The sequence below is a fragment of the Amphiura filiformis genome, chromosome 7 (assembly GCF_039555335.1).
Source record: "Amphiura filiformis chromosome 7, Afil_fr2py, whole genome shotgun sequence".
Classification (NCBI taxonomy): Eukaryota; Metazoa; Echinodermata; class Ophiuroidea; order Amphilepidida; family Amphiuridae; genus Amphiura; species Amphiura filiformis.
Genome location: NC_092634.1, coordinates 66,641,934 through 66,658,524, shown reverse-complemented (window position 1 = coordinate 66,658,524; position 16,591 = coordinate 66,641,934). Strand labels below are relative to the sequence as shown.

The 16,591-nt window shown below is 37.6% G+C and overlaps 1 protein-coding gene across 9 annotated transcripts in view; it reads right to left on the bottom strand.

Annotated features, from left to right (window-relative positions):
• LOC140157500 (pleckstrin homology domain-containing family G member 5-like) overlaps positions 1-16,591 on the bottom strand; it is a 239,306-nt gene that overhangs the window by 74,115 nt on the left and 148,600 nt on the right. For 6 of the 9 annotated variants that reach the window (XM_072180711.1, XM_072180705.1, XM_072180706.1 and 3 more), the window contains one exon: positions 9,158-9,247. The exons of the other annotated variants lie outside the window; for them this stretch is intronic. In XM_072180711.1, coding sequence (XP_072036812.1) covers positions 9,158-9,247 — 90 coding nt within the window. The remainder of the gene's footprint in view (positions 1-9,157; positions 9,248-16,591) is intronic. 9 annotated transcript variants of the gene reach the window in all.

Here is a 16,591-nt window from a genome sequence, read left to right as displayed (position 1 = left end):
CTCACCGTGTCGCGGTGAATGAATCTCGAGTAGCCCAATTTTTTTAGAACTCCAAAGAATCACCCAATATCAGATATTTGGGTGGTTTTACCCGAATATGAAGTGAAAACCTCTTACTAACTGGGAAGTTACTGACCGATCAATACATACTCACAAAAACCGATTGTTATGGGCTTCAGAGAATCATAACTTTTATAATTCTATTAAATTGAAAGGAATATACTGTGAAATTTCTGCCGTGATCTGACGCAAAAGTAGCCCAATTTTAAAGCAAGTGATTGCCAAGCAGCCCAATTTGTGCCCAAAGCATTGGCATCATTGGGTTTTTATACTCATCAACTACCACTTGAACACTTTAGATGTTAACAGCACCCATTAAAGGCATCATTGCTATCTATGGATCCAGGCCATTCCAGGGTTGCCAAACATACGATTTTGTAGCCCAATTGGGCATCTTTTGAAGATTTTCCCCATGACTTTTAAACATTTCCTATCCAACAGAAATCAATTGTTCAGAAAAAATATCGCTGTCTTTCAACATTGGCTCTCACGAGTTCCGTTAGTTTTGTATCCTAAAGAAACCAATGGTTAAGAGAAAAAATTGGGTGACTTTTCAATTATTTGACCCGTGATTACGACTGAAAATGTTTGGCAACCCTGGGCCATTTAGGAGATAGGATTCAAGTAAATTACTTAAGTACATTGTGCATCTCTTCTGAAAGGCTATGTTGTTATATTCCAATTTGATGGTATGGTAGTATTAATGGGCTGTGTTCCAGTTGAAATCCATACACCCCTTATGGAAGACATGACCTTAATCTCACACACAGGGGATATGTAGATTTCAAATGGAGTCACCCATTAGGAGGGGGGGGGTACTCAGTACAAATGACCATACTGGGACGTGCCACAAACATGGATAGCATTTTCAGCCATTTTGGTATATCAATGGCCCCTTTCCCATGCCAATTTTGGAATATGGATCGTTCCTTTTTTCAAAACTTTCTAAATTTTTCAAAAAATAACCCAATTTCACCTCACTGTAGCTAGAAAATTTGAAATTGTTCCCCCAAATTTTTTTGGAGAAAATTGAGACAATTTGTGTTAAATTTAGCCTAAAATTTTGAATTTTGGTATATCGATCGGTCCAAATTTTTGAAAAATTTGCATATTGATGGGTCCACTTTCAAATTCTCAGTGGCAGACCCTTACCCAAACCAAACTTGAGTACCCCCACCCCATTCAGGCAACCCATTCAGGTAACCCATTTGAAATCTATATTATGTCATCCATAGGGGGTGTATGGAATTCAACTGGAACAGCCCAATGAGTTCACTGGCCCCTACTTTTGTCATCCATCAGGTTTCTGCACATTTATCAACTGCTCAGTGCCAGAAGTGGGTAAGTGTAATAGCTGCCCTGTGAATATTTGGCAATTTACACACATATTGTACTCATCTACACATGGCAGCTACACATGGCAGCTATTGCACTGACCCACTTCTGGCACTGAGCAGTCAATTTATGCTTTCTTGCTCTGAGGAAACTTATTTATTTTGATGCTCCATTTTTGAGAAAGAGAGAGAGAGATATTTTCATTTTATATTGTGTTGTTTTTACATATACTCATGGATAAAAAGTGCTCAGCTCATACATGAAAATTCCACTTTACAAAATAATAATTCATGAACAACCTTAGTTCGATCATAGTGATTTTTGAAAAGTAATCCAACTTAATAAATAGTGTAGTACAGTACACATCTTTACCCCAGTGACTTGTATGGTGTCATGTACGGTATAAGGCAAAATTGCACCAGAAAACATGAGTAAATATTGCAGTTGGACACTGAATATGTGTGATTAATTTAAGTTAAGGTGGTACTACACCCCCTGATAAATTTTGTGACTAAATTAGCATTTATCTCAAATAATAACTACAAAGTACACACTGGTAACTAAAGGTATATTATAGGGGCAAGGAATCAAATTACTTCACTGAAATTTCAGTGATTCAAGACAAGTGGTTCATTATATGTGACCTATCACATCGAAACACGGCAGTTGTCGTCAAAAATGAACTTGTAGATTTCTATACCAAGCTAGAGGACTATTTTTAAGCTTTAAAATGACACCTCTTCCATTAATATCGCTAATAAGGCTAATTCAAATGAGTCGTGTGGATACTAACTTGGAGATTGACTAAGGAATCGCAACTCTCAAGCACGCCAATCTTCTAGAATTCTTTGAACCTCTGAATACGACTATAGAAACAGTACTTGTGTTTCACCAATTGAGTCCAAAACTGTAATCTCTATTGATTGGCTGATCGAGTGGTACATAAGGCCCTTTACAATTGATTCTTAGTTTCCTGTTTCCCGCCCGCGTCCAAAGTAGAGAATTGCAAAATATTTAATTATTTTATTTATTTTTTGGATTTTCTCTTTTAAAATAACTTTAAATGACTCCCATTTGCTACTTTCTGACTTTGATCATATCAACTATAATGATGCATAAACAAAGAACAACTGTACCATTACTTATGTATAAAATCAAACATAGTTGTAAAATAATTAAATGCTTGTCCCTTGTCGAAACAGGTTGATGTAGGTTGCGACCACTTGTTTTAAAATAAAGAAAATAAAAGATAATTAATAATTAATAATTAAAAGTCGCCTCATCCCTTGTTTTCAACCATGAAACAGGAAACTAAGAATTAATTGTGAAGGGCCTAAGACAGTTGAACTAAAAATAATGAATTTAAAGCAAATTTCTTAACCAGTTCTATAAGCTTTTGATCTGTTTTGAATGAACACAAGAAATCCTATATGTTGCAGTATATCACTACAGGATCGCATACATTTGTAACTGATACACATCACTTGTGTAGTCAACAGTATAATCCTAGCCTGCATAAAGGGGGTTGTTTACACCATTATCGCAGTTTCTTGCGTTGCCAAAATGCTATTTTTCTAACAATGCTCAGTGGCGGTGCGGTGCCAGGATTTTTTCCGGGAAGCATTGAGGGGCAAAGTGAATTTAGGGGGGGCATTTTCCCCTCATGCCCCCCCTAACGTGGCGCCGCCACTGACAGTGCTATGTTGAAATTGAAATATACTCCATGACTCCATACGCAATATTGTAACTGCGAGGATGTACTTTTTAAATTGTTCTTGATTTCACAGCAGCCAATCAGAAGTGTACAGCACTGAAAGTTGAACAACATTTAAATCACACTATTTTGGGCAAAAAATACCTACTTTCAAACATTTTTGCTCCCCACCCCCCCCCCTCTAAAAAAATTTCTAAATCTTTCACAGGGGTAGTATGGAATCATGGAAGTACTTTCTAGTACTTCCATGGTGGAATTTAAATGGAATACCCAATTGCATCAAACCATGGAAGTACTACTTCCATGATCAATCTAAAACTTTTAGTCAAATCAGCCATTTTTGGTTGCACCAATTTTTTTGACATGCTGCATTTTGCTTCATGGACATCACATACTGACATAATTTATATGGGGCTAGGATAATGAAAGTGCCTCTAGGATCAAATCCGGGTATTGACAAGGAACACATCAACCAATAATAACACAATGATTTTCTCCTTTATTGCCATGGTAACCAATTCTTTTTAACGCAAACAAGCTACCCATGATAGAACCACTTCTGTCAGCAATTTCCCAACACTCCTAGTTTCTTTTAAATATGTAAAATTGCACAATTTTCCACTAAAAACCAAAACTAAAAAAAAAAACATAAAAAATGCTTGTAACTTTACAACTTTGCCCTTTGTGGATACTAAATTGTATTGTTTTTAAAATCAACCTTGGTTGAGGGACTCTCTGAATCTGCAGAAGAAAATAACTTGTATAAAAATGTGGTTTTCTTGTAATTCAAGATTTTTTCCATAATTTCCCCCCAAATATTTCAAGCATATCTGGCAGAGCTGAAATCGTGGAGATAATACTATAGGACAGGATACAGGGGCGGATTTAGAGGGGGGCGCATCCGGCGAACGCCCCGCTATTTTTTGGAGAGCGGCGCCTGACTTTATGTATTTTTGCAGAGTGGCGCCTGACTTTGTGTGGGCGCCGAGCCGCCGCGGTTGCTCAGCGCCGGTTGCTCAGCGCCCACTCTATTGAAAATTCCTGGATCCCCCCTGGGATAGGTAGGACAGGCAAGTGTAGCCGACAATCTGGCATTATACCCTGATCAGAACCAACTGTAACTAGGTCTTTATCATGGGTCATCTGCCCGCTGTTTTCCCGGGTGTTTTGCAGCCGAGCCACAGGGAGAGCGGATTTGTTTTTTGTTGTTGGTTTTTTTGGTCATGCAGAGATTTTGAACCTGGGCCTTCTCAAGGCAAAGACCTTAATGATCTGCATGCAAGCCATAGGCTTCAACATAAAGTCCAAATTTTAAGATATTTTCTCAAAACATCAACAGGTATCTCAAGAACCACTAAACCACTACTTGTTTGTACTTATTAAAACTTGTCATCTGCAGTCGACACCCGAGTGGAGATGGTTAACAAGTGTGCCGCGCATGCTAACTAAACCAAAATACACAATTTGCACCACAAAAAGCACAACTGCATATTTTCCCTATGCCTACTGTAAGTGTAACCCATCGCTACAGCAGCCTCATTGAATCCATGTAATAAGATTTACGGAAGGTTTATTGATTTGAGCAACGTAATCTACAGATGACGTCCTCGCTGACATTTTTTCCTCCTGAACTGCATCCTGAATCTTGTCAACAATTTGTGCCACGCTCAAACGAAATGTCACTAATATTGATTTTGAGTGATTGGCATAAAAAGGTACTCAAATTCATTTGATTCTTATTGTTTTCATCAACTGATAAATTGCCTATAAATTGGTAACCAGTTGATCAAATTTTATGGGGTTTGCATCAAAACGTAGAATTTTTGAAGGGTTAGTAACCAATGTCATAAACTTGAAATTGAATATTTTCAATATTAATACTCATTTCCTACCACACATATGACCTGGATTGATTAAACAATAAAAATTAAAGACATTTGCCTTTCGGCATAATTTACTCACGTCTTGAATGGAATTTGAAATACTTTATTAAACCAATGAGTGTTGATTTCTTAAGCATGAAAAGTCTTCCGCTAGCATTTTCTTTTATCGATCATTAAAAAATAGTCAAATTGAAACATTGCAGGCATTCACTACTCCCTCAAATCCACATTCGATTATATGGACCACAATGACCTCATTCCATTGGCATAGTTCAATAACCTCAATTAAACAATCATAGTGCAAAAAAATTGACCTCAAGTTCCAAAGGATGAGTTTTTGTACTCAAAATTTCAAAGGTCATGCAATGAATGTATTAAATATATTGGGGTTAAAGAACTGTGTATTGATAGATGAGCATGTTGTGGATCCTAGTGTTGTTTAATGCTTTACATGCTAGCCAGACATCAACATTAAAAATCCAAGTTTTAAAATATTTTCTCAAAATATCAAGAGCTCGTTCAAGAACCACTGAACCAATACTAGGCTTGTTTGTACTCATTTAAAAGCATTTTTCATACTGATTCCAAATATGGTCATGAAAATGTAAAATTCTGAAATTTTTTGAATTTTGAAGAAAAAAATTGACACTATTGTTGTCTGCAGTCGACATTATTGTTTTAGCTGTAGACTTGGTTATTTTTGCATTTTTTAGTTTCCACTCACGCACATGTAAACATACATATGTAAATACTGATTCTGTATTCAAGTGCTATGTCAGTAGATGTCAATTCAATAGTGCTGAAACTTAAGCCTTATCTGGATCAAAATCCGGTGAAGAATATTAATACGTGAAAATCAAGGAAAAAACAACCCTATATTTTGTCAGATGACATTGGATATTTTTGAGTGCATATATGCTGCTTCTTGGTTTGAACTCATTCTGAATGCTTCTGCACCTTCACTAGGATCCACAACATTCTCATCTATCAGGGCACAGTTATTTAACCCCAATACATTTACACATTCATTAAATGACCTTTGGAAATTTGGGTACACAAACTCATATTCTGAAACTTGAGGTTAAATTTTGCACTATGATTGTTGAGGTTATTGAACTATGCCATTGGGTTGAGGCCATTGTGGTCCATAGTGCTTGTCTTACAATGTTCTACCTGCTGTTTCCTCATTTTTAATGTTTCATCATTCATTAAATTCAGGTATAACCCCCATTTGAAACCTCACTAAAATGGGTGATGGGAATGTGTGGCCACATTGACCCCCATTTGTCAACTCCCTCTCACCCAATGACCCCCTGTTTTGTTCTACTGAACTTGCTCTCACCCAATGAGCCCCTTTTTGTTTTCCTGTCACCAAAAGACCCCCTTTTTCAAAATTGTGGGGAAATTTCTGATAATCTCTCAATGAATGAACCATATTTTTGCATTATTTTTCTTCAAATTTTTCAAAAAAATTTCAAATTTTGATTAAATTTTTTTTAAATCAAATTTCGAATTTTATATCATAACCCAACATTTTTCCCAGTTTCACTGAATTACCCCCTTTTTTGGTCAGTTTTTCCAGTCTCACAGGAAGAACCCCCCCCCCTTTTTGGGACCTTCTCACTGAAAGATCCACCTTTTTCAGTGTCTAGGCTCTGACTGAAAGACCCCTAGTTTCAAACTTCTGTCTGCACATCCCAGTCACTTCAAAGTCAAGTGCCCCTCCCACTTGACCTTTGATCCTTTTTTGGGATGGGACAAAAATTTCTCAGAAATAAGTGCATGGAGCTCAGATTTGAATCAAATATATATTTGGAAGAAAATTACCCCCCCCAGGATTTCTGCTCTACTGTTCCATGTTTCATAAGGCTACAACAACACTGGCTACCACCTTGGTGCTTGTACCAGCATGGCATCATACACAAGATAGATCGAATTTTAACTTCCGAGACTGCTGGTTAACACCTTCAACACAAGATGATGAAATTGATTTTCTACCGTTTTGAGGAAATTTCAATTACTTCGTAAAGAATTACGATTGCATAGGAGCAAGCAAGTTGTGTTTATGAGTGTCATCAAGTGACATGACCATCAAGTCGGGCATCAAGTCCACATTGGGGCACTTCACATGGAAGTGGAGGTCCGTATCTATGTGCATCAATGTGCTATTCCTGCACCTATATGGAACATATGACCTTAATCTCCTACACAGGGGGTGAAGATTTCAAATGGAGTCACATTATGATATTCACACTCCCTGTATAGGGGATTAAGGTCATGTCTTCTATAGGGGGTGTAAGGATTTCAACTGGTAAAGCTCAATGTGTACTTCTGTGACCTGCATTGTACTAAACACCAGTGGCAGCGCTACAGGGGGGCATGGCGAAATGCCCCCATCAGAACTCTTGCCCCCCCCTCCTGTTCCCCCAGTAAAAACTCAAAATTATGAAAATTTTCACTTTTCAGCAATTTTGCACAAAATTTACTGATTTTGCCTCCCCCTGAAATTCACTTTGACCCCCTAACACCCCCAAAAAATATATTCCTGGCAGCACCACTACCAAACACTAGTAAACAGGTACAACAAACACATCGTGGGCAATGTGCAAACACTACGTTCTCTCAATGAGACTTTTACTGCATCTTGTAATGCACTATGTAGATTGCGATTAGGTGTTGAATCATGCGCTAAGGTTACTTCCAATTGTCACAACACTTGCTCTGTTATAGTGTTACTAATCCACTCTGATCTGGATTTACCAGTCCACATTAATGCGGATTCGGTGTCCCATGTGGAGTGCACTACTATCTACCCTCCAACATTTTTGATGAATGCCTAAACAAATGCAATATAAAGACTATAACACTCTCACAGCACTAAGTCACCTAGGTTTTTTGTTTCAAATTCAAGGCATGATGCTCTATAAATGCAATTTTCGGATATGATCAAATACATTAGAATTTGTATTCACACACACAGTTTCATAAAACTGGGTGACCCTACCCTACAGTACAACATCAGCATATAGATGATTAAGAGAAAGCGTCCAGGCCGGCCGAAGCGTCCAGGAAAGTGTGAAGATTTCAAACCATATTGATTAAATTTTCACCTGCCTTTTACCAGAGAAGATGAGAAGTAACTTCCTCACCAATAATTCACCATGAAATTCATTATTTTGAGAGAAGAGGTCTTACTGACTAACCAAATGGCTGGCAGTGTCATTAATTAGTTTGCTCTTGTGAAAACACTTCAACTAGCTTGAAACTTCTGGATAGAGAAATTGCTGTTACTGCTAAATTGTAAACCCTGAATCCTGGCTGTGATAGTTCATTATGGTATGTCTAGGGTGTGCACTAACATACTGTTATTATCCAATTGCAAACCGATCCTGGCTGTGATGATTTATTGTGGCATGTCTAAACTAGGGCCTGGGTTTGTGTGACAACAATCATTAAGATGACATATATTTAACAACATCTCAATCCTAAGAATAGAAACATTCATAATTATTGGTTAATTATCCCAATCTTGTCACCAATCTGCCATTACCCCTGTGGAAGATTTAAAACCCATCTTCCACAGAGGGAATACTCCCCTTAAGGCTTTATCTATATCTTCATTGAGTATATTGAGGACAAGTTAAGGAACAAAGCATTAATAAATTATTGAGCTCAGATGGTAAAGTGGATACATGTAATATAATTTAAATAGGGCTCATCATGCAAATTAGCTCATTAATATACATAAATATGTAAATATGGTGTCATTAAACAGTACAGCACCAGTGCTACTCATTCATGTTAACATTGGATCATTTGGACTACTACATTGGGGAGGATCAATGACATTTCTACCTCAATACATGTATGCAAATTGGATCATTAATTTGCACATGTATGCAAATGTTGTGACAAAAACTATACAGCAATAGCGATCATCATACTTTATTATCCTGATGGGAAGGCAAGATTGGGCTATTCCAGTTGAAATCCATACAGCCCCAATGGACAACATGATCTAAATCTCTGACACAGGGAGTGTGAATTTCAAATGGGGTTACTCCGTTTGAAATTTACACCCCTCTGTTGGAGATCAAGGTCATGTCTTCCAGAGGGTATATGGATTTCAACAGGAACAGCCCATTCATTCAACCAATGACAATACCTCTTGTATAAATCTGTTAGTCTGTGCTTCAACGATCCCAGATCCTATACGTGGTCGTCTGGATTTTACCTTAGGTGACGCTTTTGGGGTCTGTGCAGGAGACAAACATACAAACAAACAAATACACAAACATATATAATATACATGCAATGAATTACGACACATTAACATGCACCAAGGTGTATACAATGTGATTTAGCAATGTACAATATGGGTACAATTAGAATACCGCCCAAGTGCAAGTGAGGTGATGTAAAGAGATTAGATTTTAAAGAGGAAGCCCTGCCAGAGCAGTTTTTCTGGGGTGAACCAAACCTGCCTGGTTATCGAAATTAATCGGTGTAAAGGTTTTCTCTGAATTTCACAGGTGCTAATTGATCTTAATGCTATTGTTTCTATTAGCACCTGTCAAATTCAGAGATAACCTTATCACTGATTAATTTGATAACCAGGCAGGTTTGGGTCATCCCAAAAGAACTGCTCTGGCGGGGCTTCCTCTTAAAGAATCCTGACTCCGCCGTGTTTGCATGCTCTTCGTAAAGCACAAAAAAAGAGTACATCCAGGCTATTTTGCTTCAAAAAGCATATACTTATTTGGGGTTGTGCATATGAATTAATGCATGCTTATTTTATTGGTGCTACACGTGCAAATGTTTGTAACACTCAAACTTAACAACACCAAAATGTGTTTGATTTGGAGCTTTTGACAATAAATGTCAGAGATTACTCTCTCTATTTTGTTCCCAACACCTGACAATCCAATATTGCAGCTATGCACAGGGCTATTCTGAGTCTTGACTCTTTAAATCTAATCTCTTTATGTGCAGTACAGGTTAATCTCTTGATGATCACCTTGTGAACCCACTACCTTAGGACTGACTTCAAAACCTAACTGCCATGTCAACTGTGTGTGCCCCCAGGTTCCTATTTCTTCAGAATATAGAATGCAGTTCAACGACAGGTTCTGCCAGGGTGAAGGTGGAAACTGGTGTTTGGGTATTGAAACCATCCCATCCCTTAATTTTTCCAATAACTCTAGGGTAAACCCTGCTACCTGCTGGAAAAACATCAATATCTTGGATAAGGCAGCAAATAAAATCCTGCTCTACTGGCCAAACCAACCCAGATTTTGCGTTTCAGGTTTTTGTTTTTATTCAGCCATAAGAAATGAAAAATCAGCCATATTTGGTTGCAAAGTTGATTAATTTTGACAAAATATTGTTTTTAATTTACAAAAAAAAAAGTCTTCAGATTTTAAAAGCTTTTGGTGATTGCTTAGACTCACTAACCTCTTTCAGTAAAAAATAAATATAAATCCAGACCGATATTGACCATATTTGGCAGTAGAACAGGTTTTTTTTTTCTTCTCCTGAAAAGAATATTTGCCCATACTGCCCCTGATCAAGAAGCTTTTAAAAGGGATCTCAATTGAGGCTAAACAACGCACATTAACATTTTGGAGGGAAATTGCCAACTGGTTACTTGCATCGGGTTTCGTGAAACACAAACATGCATGCATGCTATATAATAAATTATTATATATATTTATATATAATATATTTATATTGTAGATAAATACACAGTTACATGAAGAGTTCAGATGCAGAACGCGATATATACCAAAGGTTGCCTTATGTATTTTGCATCAAAATTCATTTATATGCAGGGGCGGCGCCACAGGGGGGGCAAGGGGGGCAATTGCCCCCCTATGATTTTCAGAGGCGTATCTGACCCGGGGTGTGGGGTATAAATCCCCCCAATATTTTGATAGGGTATATGGTCCATACAATCATTCCCCAATCATGTTGACGCCTGATATGTGAGTTTCTGTCCAAAGTAATCTCATATTTGGCCATTTTAGCCTAAAAAGTGCAAATTTTCCACCATATTTCACTTCGTGCAAATTTGTACCATTAACTTATTTTGTTGCCAAAAGGTGCTGGATTTACTAATTGAGTAGGTCCATGCCTAAAACCAGCGGGCTGAAAGTCGGGCCCGTGAATGAAATCCATAAAAATATGTGGTTGGAAAATAAATAAATAACCCTAGAACGGGTGAAAATGGTGCATCAAATGGCTTCATTTGTGCTTTCATTTTGAAAATTTTCAAAATTGTTTTGCACCCCTATCAAAATACCCTGGCGCCGCCCCTGTTTATATGTAACTATTTGTAACTGCTAATTAGGGGGCAGCTATTAGTGGGAGTAAATGTATAAAAAAAGAAATTAAAACATAAATAAAATATCATTATTAAGGGAGGATTTCGTGATCCTAGCATCCTCTTTTTATGACATTTTTCAGTAGATATCCATGAAAAAAGCTTATTCCCAAAAATTTCAGTTGATTCCGATTTTGTGTTTACGAGTTATGCATGATTATGTGTATTACACTGCTCCATAGGCCACTGTTGTAATTTCATTCTGGTATACCAGAACGAAATTCAAATTTGACGATATTTTTGCTAAACGAATTAATCTGCAAGAAATTTTTGGTACGTAAACATATAGCCAGAGGTTTCCAGTGGTATAAAAATCTCAACTTTTTTTGAGAAAAGTGGGGGAATGAGGCTGTGGATCATGAAATGCCCTTTTAATAACAATATTGATAACAAATAATTACAAGTACCAAATGGTGTAAATCATTTTTGTGTCTGAACTATGCAATTACAACATCATTGGTGCTATAAAAGTCAGGTTTTGTAAGGTAGCTTTATTTTGCTATCTACTGATGATAGCACTGGCTGAAAACAGGTGCATGGGCTGTATGTATTTTAACAAACTTGAAAAACACTGAGTACCAATAGAGAAAAGGAGTAAGAGACAGACATATAGATGGGACAAGGAACTTGCCAGTGAAGTGGTTACATAGTGGTATGTGACAAGCCAATTTTTACATTAGCTATACATAAGGGATTTGTTCCTTTGCCTTATTTCTATAAACAATGTTCTGTGATTGAAATATTCATAAAGATGTAATGGAAAAGTGAAATTCATTTCTACTGTTACAAAGACATACATTCCTGAGTTATAGACATGGCATACACCCAGAGAAGATATTGTACCCTTCCCAAAATCCTTTGCAAACATCGACACATCACTCATGATGAAATGACATTCCGATTACTTTGTACAGGTCCCCTTTGTTTTTATGTTGAGAATAGACTGGCTAAACATGGGTCGATAGTCAACAAATAACAGTCATGAGAATGATCATGCATGAAAAAAATGGAAAAGTTTGAAAAAGCCTGAAAAAGTGCTTGAAATGAGGATAAAAAAGAAAAAAACGGGCTGATATTAAAAGAAAGTCGAAAATTTGGACCACAAGAAAGCAGGAAATCCTGCAAAAGCAGGAAAATTCTCATGCCTGAAATAAGCATCGTTTACAAGATCTGGATGTCCTCTGTATTGAGGTACATTTCGTTACTATCGACCCATGTTGTACTAGATAGCAAATCAGTATAGAATATTGAAATGGAAGAAATGCATTGTGGGAAGTATCAGATCTTCTCTGGCATGCACCTATCCATCTTCATTCTTATTTCACTATTTGATGGCAAATATGCTCATCTATCAGGGCATAGTTCCATGAACCTTAATATAGCTGTACATTTATGGAATGACCTTTGAATGTGTTGGGTATTAAAACTCATACCCACAACTTGAGGTCAAATGTTGACCTGTGCTCGTTAAATGGTGGTTATTGAACTACACCTGTAGTAATGATACACGTACCATTTTGGATCATAATGTTAGGAGTTCTAATTCAAACACTAGCCTGAGTCCCTTGGCCCCGACCTCGAAACAATTCAAAATGGCGGAATAAAATGGCCGTTTCTCGTTGGGGCCTGAGAACAAACGTGTAAAAAAGTGGGCGATTAATTCTTTTGTATTGTATTGTTTTTACGCGGGATCCTGCGTGCATGCGCAGTAGCTCAATATGGTTGGCGCCTGCGCAATACTTGTTGTACTGACCATATATGGCAGCTGATACATGATGAATATTCATGAAATAACATTTTTTGTGAGAAATCAGAGCAGAGACAGATCATCAGCTTGTCTGTGTAACCGTCCATAGGAAAAACAACAAAATATGTTTAATTTCAAACCTGGTTGTCAATGCTGAAACTTTGGCTGGAGAAGTTGAAGGTGACGTTGCTGGTGATCTTTTAGACTGTTTATTTGAAGTCATCGGTTGTTTTAGAGCAAAATAGGAGGCATTTTTGTGCCATGTAAACGGCGATCGGCATTTTCTGTATTTCAATTCACACCGGCATAGCCATAGGCCTACCATGCATGCCATGTTCATGAATTGGATGTGTACTTTCAACAAACAGCCTGATTCAACTACACGGATTGTACACACCGTGATTTGTATGTTATTCATTGTCAGTGCAGCCTAGGCACGGGCTATTAAAGCATGTAAGTACTACAGATTCCAGAAAGCTACTCAGGCATGCACGGTCTCAAGACAGACAAAGAAATTCAACGGCCATGCCCGCTGTCTGAATCTGAATGGTACTGTCCAACACTTCTTGGTTGCTTGGCAATGGTAGAACCGTAGAAGTAGAAGTACAATGATTCAGCCGGATTGTCGGTCATGTCAGTAGGTCTGTGCTGCACTCAAATGGCACAGCCACTTAGTTCACCACGTAAACTTGTATAAGTTCCTTGTACTAACAGCCACTTGACTGCTGAACATGTGAAAGTTTAGTACCAACCTGTCAATACACGGCAACTTGCCTCACCGAGAACTGTGCTGTGCAAATGCACAAATCCTAGTCCTACATCATGTACATCAGACGCTGCACTGCACTTGAAATCGAATGGATGGTATTCGTCATGTTAAAAAGGTAAGTTCATGTCTTCATGCCAAATCATGGGTTGGATCTCACTCAATTTTACAAGACGAGACTCGATCCAAAAAACGGAGTCCCAAAATTATGACTAGGCATAGCATGCCTAGACACAGGCTTCATGGCTTAGGCTTAGCCACAAAGTATTCAAATGTGAGTAAGCCTAGAAGAATGATAGGCCTAGCCTGTCATGATATGTTTTGCATGAATGTAGGACAAAATACTGGTCAATAGTGGTCATGCTAGGCCTAACAGTAGTAGTAGTACCATGACTATGTACGGTACATGTAATCCTATTTACCTAACCTTTTCCAAGTCTCACGGCTGGGCCTTGCACACATTTCTCCATTTAGGCATTACACTTACCGTAGTCTATGGCTGGGCCTCATGCATCGTACCGTCGATCAGGGCATTATACTTGCCGTAGCTCGTAGTCTACGCCTACGCATACACACATTAGTCTAAGATTGGACCTATTATACACACATCGTATCGTTATGTATGCATGGTGTTACACTTGCATGACTTGCTGTAGTCTACAGCCTAGCCGTGTACCTACCGTTATTAGAACGTAAGTTGCGTAACATTGTGACGTAAGTTACGCAACGTAAGTTGCGCAAAGCAACGTAAGTTATGTTACGTTGCGTAATGTAAGTTACGTTGCGTAAATTGACAATGCAATGCAACGTAAGTTGCGCAAAGCAACGTAAGTTACGTTATGTTGCATAACGTAAGTTACGTTGCGTGAAATTAACAATGCAACGCATAGCGTAAGTTACGTCCACATAAGTTGTTTGGCGTAAGTTGCGTAATGTAGGTTACGCAACGTAAGTTATTCAATGTAAGTTACGTTGCGTAACTTAACAACGCAACGTAAATTGCGCAACGCAACGTAAATTGCGCAACGCAACATAAGTTACGCAACGTAAAGGGGTGTCACGTTGCGTAAATTAACAACGCAATGTAAGTTACGTCACGTAAGTTGTGTGACATAAGTTGCGTAACATTGTGACTGACTACCGTACCGTAACACTATACCGACTACCAATCCCGTACCGTAGTCCTAGGCCCACTCCCAACTGCACATTTATACATGACTTACAAACGGTATAATCTAAGTAAATTTTTTATGACCCCCTATCGCGGGCTAATTTTTTTTTTACTCCCTTATCTCGAGTCAAAAGTTTTATGACCCCCTCCCGCCTACACAGACTGACGACAAATTATCACCGAACTAGTAAGGCGCGAGGCATGCAAAACTAAATGTGAAGAAAGTGTGTGGGCGTGTTAAAATTTTGATCATAGGGTTAAAAAAGCGTAAAGAAGGTGCTTGCGAGCGGCAAAAAAATTTGAATTATATATTATTTTGAATTAACTAAAGATTGTACGTACATTTTGAGCGTAAATTGAAAGAATGCACGCGCAGCTTAAACCAATTTTGTGTCATCAGCCTTCTATTCTATTTTGGGGTAAAAATTATAACCCCCTCTATTTTTGGTCTAAAAATTCTATGATCCCAGTATATTCATGACCCACACCCACCCCTTTCAAGAAAATGACAGCCCCTATAAACAAACACACTGGTCATAGAAACAAAATACACGTGAATCAAGTTGAACAATTAATAAAATAAACAGTAAAAAAAGTGAAATATTGTATTACAATCAACATATTTTTTTTTCAATTTCCCACGTATGTATTAAATGATAAAGGAAAAAGGAAAAACAATGCATATTTTGCAAGTCAAAGAGCTCAAGCATGAGGAGACGAGTGACAACTCAAAAATGCATGGAAAACGGCCTGGAAAATGATGTGTGAAATTAGAATGAATAAATATTCAGGCAGTACAAATTTGTTTATTTATTTATAATTTCATGTCAAATGTCATGATTATAGTAAACAATGCAAATATTTCATTCATAATAAATTATAACATCCTTAAAAGGAGATGCTGTGACCACGTGATAAGAACTAATTAATTATTCATGAGCTAATAAACGCTCCAATTTTCGAACGCAATCGTTACCAGTCCTCACCTGCAAGCACAACCCGATGACCGTGCGTAAGCAGTTGAAGGACTGGTGGATCAAGTCTATTCAAACACTTCAGAATCTACTAAGCAAAGATCTCCACAATGTTCAATTGTAGGACTTACTGCTTTAATATTTTGCATGCTGATAGCCATATAGGCTCCAACATACAAAGTCCCAAGTTTTAAAATATTTCCTCAAAATATCAAAAGAACCACTGAACCTGGCTTGTTTGTATTCATTTTAATACAATTTTCGTGATGATTCCAAATATGGTCATGACAATGTAAAATTCTGAAATTTTTGAATTTTTAAAGAAATTTAGAAACTTGTCGTCTGCAGTCGACACCCGCGTGGAGGGGGTTAATCATAATAAGGGCAGAGGAATTTCCATACAAAGGAGGAGTTGGGTATTTTATTTAGACCAACATAAGATTCAGCATGATGCAAAATCTATGGATAATTTTGCAATAAATATTGCTACTAATTTGTTTTTGTCTAAATATTTTTGTGATATCTCACTTTAGTTCTTCTTTAAAATGAATATTCTATT